Below are 10,872 nucleotides of genomic sequence, written 5' to 3' on the forward strand. Positions count from 1 at the left end.
TCGCAATTGCAAATATGTTTTTAATAATTCTTTTTTAATAAGATTTATAATTGTATTGTTGGGACACCTTGTACAAGTAACCAGAATGCAGGCATATCGTACGTTATAGATTCCGTTGTTTCACACCCGATCGATGCGCCCGAGCTAAAAAGCCTGAAGAATCCGGCGATCTTAATTACGCCGAACTTATCCTATTTGCATGGGCAAATTATTCCGGCGAAGTTTGATGGGCCGACTGTCCCTGGCAGGGGTGTGCTTCGATCCCGTCGATCACCGGCGACAAAACCGGAAGCGGCTGGTCCGATGGACGCGGAATTTAAAATTGGAATAAATATCCTCCGATGGATCCATCGGAGTCGAGCGGGGAATTAATTAAAGGCGGTGTCGAGGGCCGGCTGTTCATAAACGCGTGCGCGAATTAATTTCCCCGAAATAAACGGCGGAACAGAAGATCTTCGTGGACCAGGCGGCGGTTCCGTTTCGCTGCGGAATAGTTTTCAAACACGAGCCGCCCGGCCCGACACCCTTTCCAGTTACACGGACATTAAAAGTAGTACTTAGAGTGGCAGCAGTCCTATGTACACATATATACAAGTATTATATATATATAATATATATATGTGTGTAGAGGGAAGAGGGAGAGAGGGGTAGAAGCTAAAACAATTAGCCGCGCAGCAGTTTCCACAGGGTTAAAAGGGGCGGCGGTCGAGGGGCGCGAGCAGGCGGCGGGGAAAGTCTCTGATTCACGGAAATTTCTCTTCCTTTTCGGAGGGCAGACAGGAGCCGGGTTCTCGCGAAAAATGTAATTAAATCTCCTTAAAGCGGGGCACACTCGTTAACGAAGTTTAGCCGCTTAGGCGGAAAGAAGCTCGATCAAAAGTACGACCTCGCGGCTGGGTACCAACTTCCACCTCTTCTACCATCTCTCTCCTTCTCTCCCTTTTCTTCCCTCCAGGTTTTTTTATTTCGTTCTTTTTCTACATTTCACCGCACACCTCCTTCCTGTCTTCATTCGTTCATTGACGCCGGATCCCGCGCCCATTCAACGCGGCCAGAGATTCTTTCCGTACTTTCGCGCTCCCGCGCTTCAATCCGCGATCCGAACGTCTGAGAATGACTTACGAATTTGTTTGAAAGGGAACACTCGTCCCGCGCGACGGGCATGTTCCAGGCATTGAACCGGCTGTCTGCCAGGATCCTCCAGAGATTCACGTTTTACCGATTTTTGACAAAATTCCGCCCCGAGAGCCTCTTCGGCTGTAAATTTCAAGCTCAGCCGCCGGTTTTAAAAGTCCTTTGAGCTTTCAACGCTCTGAGAGCTCTTAAATAGGTGTTACTGTCTATACAAGGCTCGTTACTGCTGTATAATGGCTATCCAAGTATGATTTATTATGTCTGGAAAATATATTCTGGTCTCGTGTATTATTGACTTGTTCTACTTGGAATTGTGTTTATTGAGGTATTTATAAGCAGAATTTATTTTCTAGGAAATGTGCTAATGCGCATTTTTTCGAAATGACCCATTTATATTTTGAGTGTGTCATGTATCGTTGATTCCTTCTACTTAGAATCGTTTTTAGAAGATTTATCTGTGGAGGCTTTCAGGAAATAATTCATTCGAATAGTCAAAGCTTCGTGTATTGTTGACTTGTTCTACTTGGAATCGTGTTTATTGAGGTTTATAAGTAGAATTTATTTTCTAGGAAATGTGCTAATGCGCATTTTTTCGAAATGACTCATTTATATTTTGAGTGTGTCATGAATCGTTGATTCCTTCTACTTAGAATCGTTTTTAGAAGATTTATCTGTGGAGGCTTTCAGGAAATAATTCATTCGAATAGTCAAAGCTTCGTGTATTGTTGACTTGTTCTTCTTGGAATCGTGTTTATTGAAGTGTTTATAAGCAGAATTTATTTTCTAGAAAATGTAGTAATGCGCATTTTTCTCGAAATGATTCATTTATATTTTGAGTGTGTCATGTATCGTTGATTCCTTCTACTTAGAATCGTTTTTAGAAGATTTATCTGTGGAGGCTTTCAGGAAATAATTCATTCGAATAGTCAAAGCTTTGTGTATTATTGACTTGTTCTACTTGGAATCGTGTTTATTGAGGTATTTATAAGCAGAATTTATTTTCTAGGAAATGTGCTAATGCGCATTTTTTCGAAATGACTCATTTATATTTTGAGTGTATCATGTATCGTTGATTCCTTCTACTTAGAATCGTTTTTAGAAGATTTATCTGTGGAGGCTTTCAGGAAATAATTCATTCGAATAGTCAAAGCTTCGTGTATTATTGACCTGTTCTACTTGGAATCGGGTTTACTCATGTCAATAGGTTCATTAGTAGAATTTACTAATTTTCTATGAAACTGACTTCCGAAAATAACATACCATTATTCATCACAGTGTGAAATTACGAATTCTTCACACCTACTCCGCCGTCCATTAAGCTATGCTTTAATATCAAAGATCGCGTTCATTCGCCATAAAGTCGCGATATTACCGAGAGTATATCAACGATCCCGAAAGCACGAGACAATCATAATAAAATGTAGTCTCGTATTGGTGGCCGTCGCGTCGCCGAGCACCACAAAAGGATTCAAATGAAATTCCAAGGCGGAGTGCCCGATATTCTTCGGTCCAGCTGGAAAATCTCCGGAGTAGCTCCGAAGATAAGCGCAAGCTTGTTGCCGGTGGGTTTTTGCTGCCATGCGTCATCCGCTGTCATCGTTACATTGGATTATGCATACCCGCTCAATACAATCGCCGAACTTCCGTCGAACTTTCCGTGCAGGGTTTTTCCGGTGTCCGAGGGGTTTGCTCTGGCAGGTGCGCGTGCCGCTAACAACCCCCGACCCCTCTCACTCGCTATAGCTCGGTGCGAGCCTGGTTTTTCCGCGATAGGGAACTTTTTAAATCCCCGAAAAAAAAGGAACTACTCGCGGAAAGTTGTTATTGCGCCATTGGCGACGGGGTGTTCCGGTGTGTGCCGGGAGAGAGAGTGGTGTGTGGGTGGTTTCGGATCGAAGGGTTCTCGCGAGACCGATACCGGAGGAGCCATAATTCAGCGTCAGGCGGCAAGAAATATCGGTCCGGTGAGTGTAGGGGAGCGCGTCAAAACAGGGAAGAAGGATTCCCGATTAGGTGCGCGTACCGGCCTTGTTCGAATCACTTTGGTCCGCCCCCGGGGGGGGGGGGGTAGACGCGGCGGGCTCTCATCAACTCGCAATTAACCAGATTTCGAATAATTAACCCGGCAAAAACAGTAATCGGCTTTGCCGCGGGCAACGACGACGCGTCGCGGATTTCACCGCTTCCTCTTCTGTTCCGTCCCCGCTTCCGGCTGCACCTGTGCCCTCTCCTTTAGGCCTGCCGTCTCCTTTTTTTTTTCCTTCGCTCTATCCGCCGTCTCGCCCGAGATATGCAGCCTGCAATTGCAAGCTGCAACTGGCACGCAGCCATGCGACCGCGCGCCGCTCTAGGATGAGCGGGTTGAGGTGAAAATGGAAAAGCTGCACAGACGACGACGGCGACGACGATGACGACGACGGGGACGCAGACGGCGGAGACGACGATGACGGGAACATAGACGATGCAGGCTACGGAAGCGACGGGGAGGCAGCGGGGCTGTCGACGAAGACGACGTCTTTTCAGGATTGTAATGGGAAAAGCCGATACGCATCGCGGTGCGCGCACTTAAACCTGTTTATTCCCCGCGGCACTTATAATGCCTCTATAACTGGAAGATACTCCGACGCATCTATTCCGCGAGGCAGGATCCCCGGGAATGCTGGAAATGAAACAGAAAGGATCTATTTCGCGGCCGATCTCTATGGCCGCTTCCTATCTGACGCCGCCGCGCCACCGCCGCTGCGAGCTATCGCTTCTTCCCGGTTCCACACCGCCGCCACAGTGGTCGGAAATCGCCAAATCGCTGCCAAAAGTCGAAAATTTGTTTCCGTTGTTTAAAAATCTATGTAATAGTACTTTATTTATAAGGCTTCAGAGCACGTTTTTATGTTACAACCAATATTTTATACGTACTTCTGTCGGAGATACGTAAGTTCAAAGTTAGTAGTTCCAGAAGACCGACATTTTCAACCATAATTGAAATTACCTCTGTGACTTATTATAGCGCTGTAACGCTGGTTTATCATTCTTGCTATTGTTGGGCATGTCCTAATTTAATATAATATTCTGATTTTATTGCTTTATTGGATTTTTTAAAACTCTGGGAGATGAAAAAGAGAAATCTACACATCTGGTACATTTCATTAACGAAAAAGTTGCTTATCAATCGCGATCAAGCAATCATTTTTCTTGGAAAAGAAGCTGTTAAGGCTATTAAACAAGTGTACGTTTCATTTTTCAGCGACCTATTGCGACCTTATGAATTATCGCCATTTCCTTTGCGACCGGTAACGTTCCGAAATGGCGAATTTGCCCTAAATCGTAGATAAAACTAATTTTCGCAAATGCAAACTACATATTTGTTATATATTACAATAAAATGCTTCAGATAGTCAACAGTGTAAGATTTTAATTTTTTTTTTACATATCTTTATTTTACTAGAGGTGAGTGATTTACCTGAATTTATAATGCAATATTTATGGTTTTCGAAGTATTTACATTCATTTTACAAGATTGAAAAGTTTCAAATGAAGAAATGAATTAGAATAATATTTTTATCATTCATTTTTAAAATCAATGGAAAAATATCCGAGCAATTTCTTGTATGATTATTTTACTTATTCTAATAACTTTCCACATTGTAAGCTGTAAAGCAGGCAGAAGGTTTTGAATTTTAAAGATGCGAGGGTTCCCTTAGTAACTGACCTGTCTGATTCACCACTGGCTTATTCCACTTATTCCAACGACGTTTCAAATAAGAGGATTACAAGCCCCAAATGAGGCTGAAGGTTTGTAATTAAAAATGAATTGAAAAATATCTAAGAGGATTGCATTACTAACTGGCTTGCCTCATTCGCTGCTAACTTGTTCTACTTATTCCAAGAACGTTTGATATAGAAGGATTAAAAGATCTGAATGAGGTGGAGCTCTTCGAATTGAACAGAAATGAAAAAATGTTTGAACAGATTCTCTTGGTAGTTGCCATTTGCCAGTTTTATTACTGACCTCTTTTACATATTCGAATAACGTTTGATATAGTAGGATTAAAAGATTTGAAGGAGGTGTAGGTTTTCAAATTTAACAGAAATGAAAAAATGTTTGGAGAGATTCTCTTGCTAGTTGCCATTTGCCAGATTTGTTGCTGACCTGTTCTTCTTATTCGAATAACGTTTCACATAGGAGGATTAAAATATTTGAAAAAATGTTTGAAGAGATTCCCTTGCTGGTTGCCATTTGCCAGATTTGTTGCTGACCTGTTCTACTTATTCGGATAACGTTTGACATAGTAGGATTAAAATATCTGAATGAGGTGTAGGTCTCCAAACTGAACAAACATTAAAGAATATTTGAAGAGATTCCCTCGCTAGTTGCCATTGTCAGATTTATTGCTGACCTGTTCTACTTATTCGAATAACGTTTGACACAGTAGGATTAAAATATCTGAATGAGGTGTAGGTCTCCAAACTGAACAAACATTAAAGAATATTTGAAGAGATTCCCTTGCTAGTTGCCATTGTCAGATTTATTGCTGACCTGTTCTACTTATTCGAATAACGTTTGACACAGTAGGATTAAAATATCTGAATGAGGTGTAGGTCTCCAAACTGAACAAACATTAAAGAATATTTGAAGAGATTCCCTTGCTACATAGTTGCCATTGTCAGATTTATTGCTGACCTGTTCTATTGTACTTATTCGAATAACGTTCGTTTCTTCACCCTCGAGCCGGTTTCTAATCTGCGAATTCCGCGCGTTGATAGCGGATACAAAGAACGGAGACCTCCGGAACGGCGGGGAATTCTTCGGCGACGACTATATCCACCTTTGAATTTCCTTCGGTGGCCCTTCCATTTCGGTTCTTTACGCATGTTTTTTTCACTCGCCGCCGTTTCCTTTTCTTTTTTCGAAGGCGACGCCACTCTGATAACCAGCCGGCTAACGATCTCTTGCTAGCTCTCCACCGCCGCCGTTGCAAGCCGACAACCCATAGTGTCGCTATTCCGGGAAACTTCCACGGCTATTGCTTTAATTTTTCGAGGCGATTCCCCTACCGCTGATCCTTAAACGCGACGCCATTCTTATCTGTACCCTATCCCCCAAGTTGGCCGGGATCATGCGCTCCTTTGTGGTACAACACTGTAATGGAACTCTGCATGGGTAATAGTCCTGTGGATGTCCTTAGAAACCACGTTCTCGGCTAACGAGATCCTGGGAACTTTTTATTTACATCGTCAATTGTACGCGCATCAATGGATACGCGGTTTTAATTACCCTGACTTGATCTTATGTTGCAGGCATCTTTATATTCCGATCATCGAGATGGGTTATGGGAGGAACACAGCCTCTGTTACGGTGTTCTTCATTAGTGCATTTTTCCATGAGTATCTGGTCAGCGTGCCTCTCAAGACCTTCAAGACTTGGGCGTTCATGGGAATGATGGGACAGGTAATACCATTTTTCTTTGAACTACTTAATTTCTTATTCTCCTTTCGTTATTAAGTAAACAAGACTGAATTACATCTAAATCAGAAATGGAAATGTATATTGAATCAGTAGATTGTGGATTTTATGCACTTCTGACAAAAACTAGTGGATAAATCACGACACAGTATGCATAAAAAGAATTTAAGACGAAGTTTCCGTTTACGTCCATGCTCAGAATTGGATGAAATTTTGCAGATAGATGATTGTCAGAAGGAAAAAATTTTTTACCATTTTAATGTCACTCTCTATCTTACCGACACTATTCCAGGATTTTCGTATGCGTGGACGGCTCTTCCTATTGTAGATATTCAATTAATTGGTTTAACAATTGGAATGTTTGAAACGTTCCGTATTAATCTCCAGAATACACGTATTTGATATCTTCAACTAATTGCAAAAATGGATCATTAGCAGCTTTGTTGACCTCATAGCGCACCATATTTCATCACAGATTACAATCGCTCCTACGACTTTGTCAGTAACGTAGAGAGCGACATTAAAATAGTAAAAAACTTTTGTCGGTAAGGTAGGGGCTTACATTGAAATGGTAAAAATTTTTTCTTCGAGTCGCCAAAAATCCTTCTGACAATCATTATTTTAGTCAAAAAAGGAATGTATTTCCAAAATTTCGTCCAATTCTGAGCATGGACGTAATCGGAAATACAGCCCAAGACTGAATTACATCTAAATTAGAAATGAAAATGTAAATTTAATCAGTAGACTGTGTGGATTTTATGCACTTCTGACAAAAACGAGTGGATAAATCACGACACAGTATGGATAAAAAGAATTTAATCAAGATATTACCACACCAACTTATTGAAATGATTAAAGTCCGATAAATTATTAAATTATCTCGTATATTAGAACTTTTTACGTTTAGATATGATTCGATGTCTGACCACAGCAGTGTCTCTCTCCTTGCAGAATAGTCACTCTAACTTTCAGCTAAACATATTATTCATCATTTTGTTTCAACGTACTTGTAATCTGTCATCGAATGAATCGATAGAACTAATTGCCAGCCAGTCTCCTAAATATTATAGCGCCGCAGTGAGGCTACTGAACATTTAATTCAACCATCATTAACACTAGCAGCCACTTGAAACATTCATTAATTATCTCGCAAGTGAGGCTTCACTAACTCCACCATGATAATCTACTTCGTGACACAATTGGCCACCCTGGTGTCCTCTAATCGTTCATCGCCGAGCCCTCCGCGACTCTATCGGGCAATTAGAGAGACACTGCCGTTTGAAAAATGCATTCGAAATGAATAATTGATCGGGCGAGCGTGTCATCATGTGGAAACTTTCGAACCGATTTTCCAGATACCGTTATCGATTCTCAGTAAGAAGGTGGAGCAGCAGTGGGGAGCCAGATGCGGCAATATCGTGGTATGGGCGAGTCTCATTATCGGACAGCCACTTTGCATAATGATGTATTACCACGATTACGTGATAACTCACTTCGGCGAGATACTGGTCGAGGATTATTCGGTGGTGTAGGCTGCTACTGAACACGATTAAGCGGGAAACGATCGGAGAGCGAACAAGAGCGAGAAGAGAGAGAGAGAGAGAGCGCGCGCGCAACAGAGTGAGTGAGAGAGTGAGCGCGAGATAGCGAGAGATAAAGAGAACGGAAAATCCTATTCGGAACGTACGGGCCACTTGTTCGTCGACGATATATTTCATACGATCTGCTTGGCGAATTATCTTTTTCCGCGAGTCGCTCGGTAACTCGTCCGGGATTATCGTTACCGCGACCAAGAAAAGCGGACATCGCGCGCAAGTGCCTTAAGTATTAAGCCATTCGACGAAACACTGTTGAAAGTATCAGCGCACGGAACGGGGTTCGGCTCTTTTGTTCAGCGAGTGACGGTGCCACACGGCGATTAAATATTCGCGCGTTAGCTGTAAGACTGGCGAGGACGGCTCATTCCTTTTCCGAAGCGATTTCCTCCGGCCGGCTCAATTTTTTCATACTTTCATAGAGATTATACTTCAAGCCACTGCGACCTCGACGTTACACACCGAATACGAGCTTTACCGTTGTTCGAGAAAACGGTTTCGCGCGACGTGGGATACAGGGACCAGCGGCGGGCACGACGATCGAGGCTTTCAAGCGGGCAAGAGTGGTTGCGCTAATCCGGGGCAGACTGCGCGCCCGCGATACGCGCGCGCCTGCTGTTGCAGGCAGTCGCGGGGCGTATTACGGGATTTTATAATTCGGAAACGCTCGATCGCTCGTAAATCGTCGGGCTCGCGCGGACACGGATATTGTGCGTGCGATAAGACAATAATTCACCGTCTTCCTTTTTTTCCACACCCACTCCCCCCTCGGACGGAGAAGCGCATTCAGAATATTAGCTGTAATAAATTTAAACAAGAACAGAGTCCAGACCGTCTCGCGTTCGGTAAATATTTTAGCCGACGATGCATGCGTCGAGAAACAGCTCCGCCGTTTACGACGAGCCGGTCGTGGACGCTGAAGATTTAACGAGCTGCTCACTGTTTGCTGTCGCTGCTACCGGTTTCTCTATGTGCGGACGACCACCGTTTTCGTGGATTTCTTCAACCTGTCCGACGTCGTCATGTACCGCGCACGAGCGCGCCAGTTGTCGAATAAATGAGATGTTTGTTACCAACCTCGTTACACTCTTCGTTTGAGTCCTGACAGCTCGAGGGAGATTCCTTCGGATGCCTGCGGGGGTGAGTTCCAGATTTTTGCAGGTATCGACGATACTGATACTTCTTTTTAAGGGCTGCGACTTCGCGGAAACGTTGCTTCCCCCTTTTCATCCCTTCAGCAGGTTTGTTAACTCTTTTTTAATAAGCTTCGTGGGGGAGGATGGTGAAAAAGTCACATGTTTTATTCATAAGTTGGGCATCGTTCTGTCGATAAATTGTCGGGTTAATAGTGGTATTTCTTGATCAACATGATTTATGGCAATTGCATTTGAACATTGGATATTTCATGTGGAACAACCTTTGCGATAACAAATCTTAAGAAAAAAACCGTATAAAACTTAGGATTTATCAAATAAATATAAATAAAATGTGTTATTCAAAACTTGTGTTAATATTGTTGTTGTTTATTATAACGAAATTAGAAAATCTATATGCTTTCACGTAAAAAATAAACTAAATCTTTGAAAACTTACATCGGTACGACTAAAGGAACCGGTTTCCTAAGTCCTAAGAATTCAATTAAGCAACAATAACAATTAAAACGTATTTTTAATTAATCTGTTTACGTGACACATAGGTATTCAGTTAGTACAAACATCACATACAAAGTTTTTTGTTCTCTTGTCAACTCCAGCGCATACATCGTGCACCCATGATTTGCGTTTCAAGCATTGAATCATGTTTTCCTCCCGATCTTCTCCACAAATAAAACAAAACCAATCAATTTTCTTCTTCTTAATTTTTAATGCCAATTCCTTTTTATTAATTACTGCATTTCTTTTATTTGCCGTATCTTTTATGTTTTCTTTATTCTGCGTTGACGTTATTTCGACTGACGAGGGTAGTACGACTCAGGAATCTCATATGGGTACGACTTAAGACACGGCACAAGTTAAATTTAAAAAGTAAACATAACCTAACATTGAATAAAATTCATACGATTTCGCTTCGACCAAACGATTATGTAAATTCTACTGAATTTATATTTAACAAGGAACATAATTTTATCAATAATTTACTTGCAAGATTAGCTACCAAATATATGCAGAAAATTATAAGAAAATTTAAATAATAAACTTAGTTGATGACAGGATTTATAATGAGGCTGGTTTATGGCAGACAATAATACGTAAAGCAACTTGGTTGACTCAGATGTATATTTGGTTGCCGTTGTATGTGCTGTTGTCGCCGTAGTTCGTTCAAAATTCAAGTGGTACGACTCAAGGACTGGTACGACTTGATCAACCTTACCCTATGTTGTTTTCTAAAAATTACAAGACTGAATTTATTTAGATTATTCATGATTTTTATAATAATACGTGCTCGAATAAAGAAATTTATGGAATAATTTCTAACGGAAGCATTTTTATAATTTCAATAATTAGAAAACGAACGATGTAAAAGCGGTCGTTTGACCGGTCGCGGTACGGTGAGTGTTAAATTGCGCAAAATAATTATTTTCGACTTTCTAAGGTGATTGGAACATATTTATATTTCACTTCACTCTTCATACAAAAGACTGGGACAATTTTTATTTTGCATAGAAATCCGTAGTCTCTATAA

The 10,872-nt window shown here is 41.6% G+C and overlaps 1 protein-coding gene across 1 annotated transcript in view; it reads left to right on the forward strand.

Annotated features, from left to right (window-relative positions):
* Mdy (diacylglycerol O-acyltransferase) overlaps positions 1-10,420 on the forward strand; it is a 212,893-nt gene extending 202,473 nt beyond the window's left edge. The window contains exons 11-12 of the mRNA XM_076428862.1: positions 6,430-6,580; positions 7,951-10,420. Coding sequence (XP_076284977.1) covers positions 6,430-6,580; positions 7,951-8,127 — 328 coding nt within the window. The 3' untranslated portion in view covers positions 8,128-10,420. The remainder of the gene's footprint in view (positions 1-6,429; positions 6,581-7,950) is intronic.
* The last annotated feature ends 452 nt before the right edge of the window (positions 10,421-10,872 follow it).

The sequence above is a fragment of the Lasioglossum baleicum genome, chromosome 8 (assembly GCF_051020765.1).
Source record: "Lasioglossum baleicum chromosome 8, iyLasBale1, whole genome shotgun sequence".
Classification (NCBI taxonomy): Eukaryota; Metazoa; Arthropoda; class Insecta; order Hymenoptera; family Halictidae; genus Lasioglossum; species Lasioglossum baleicum.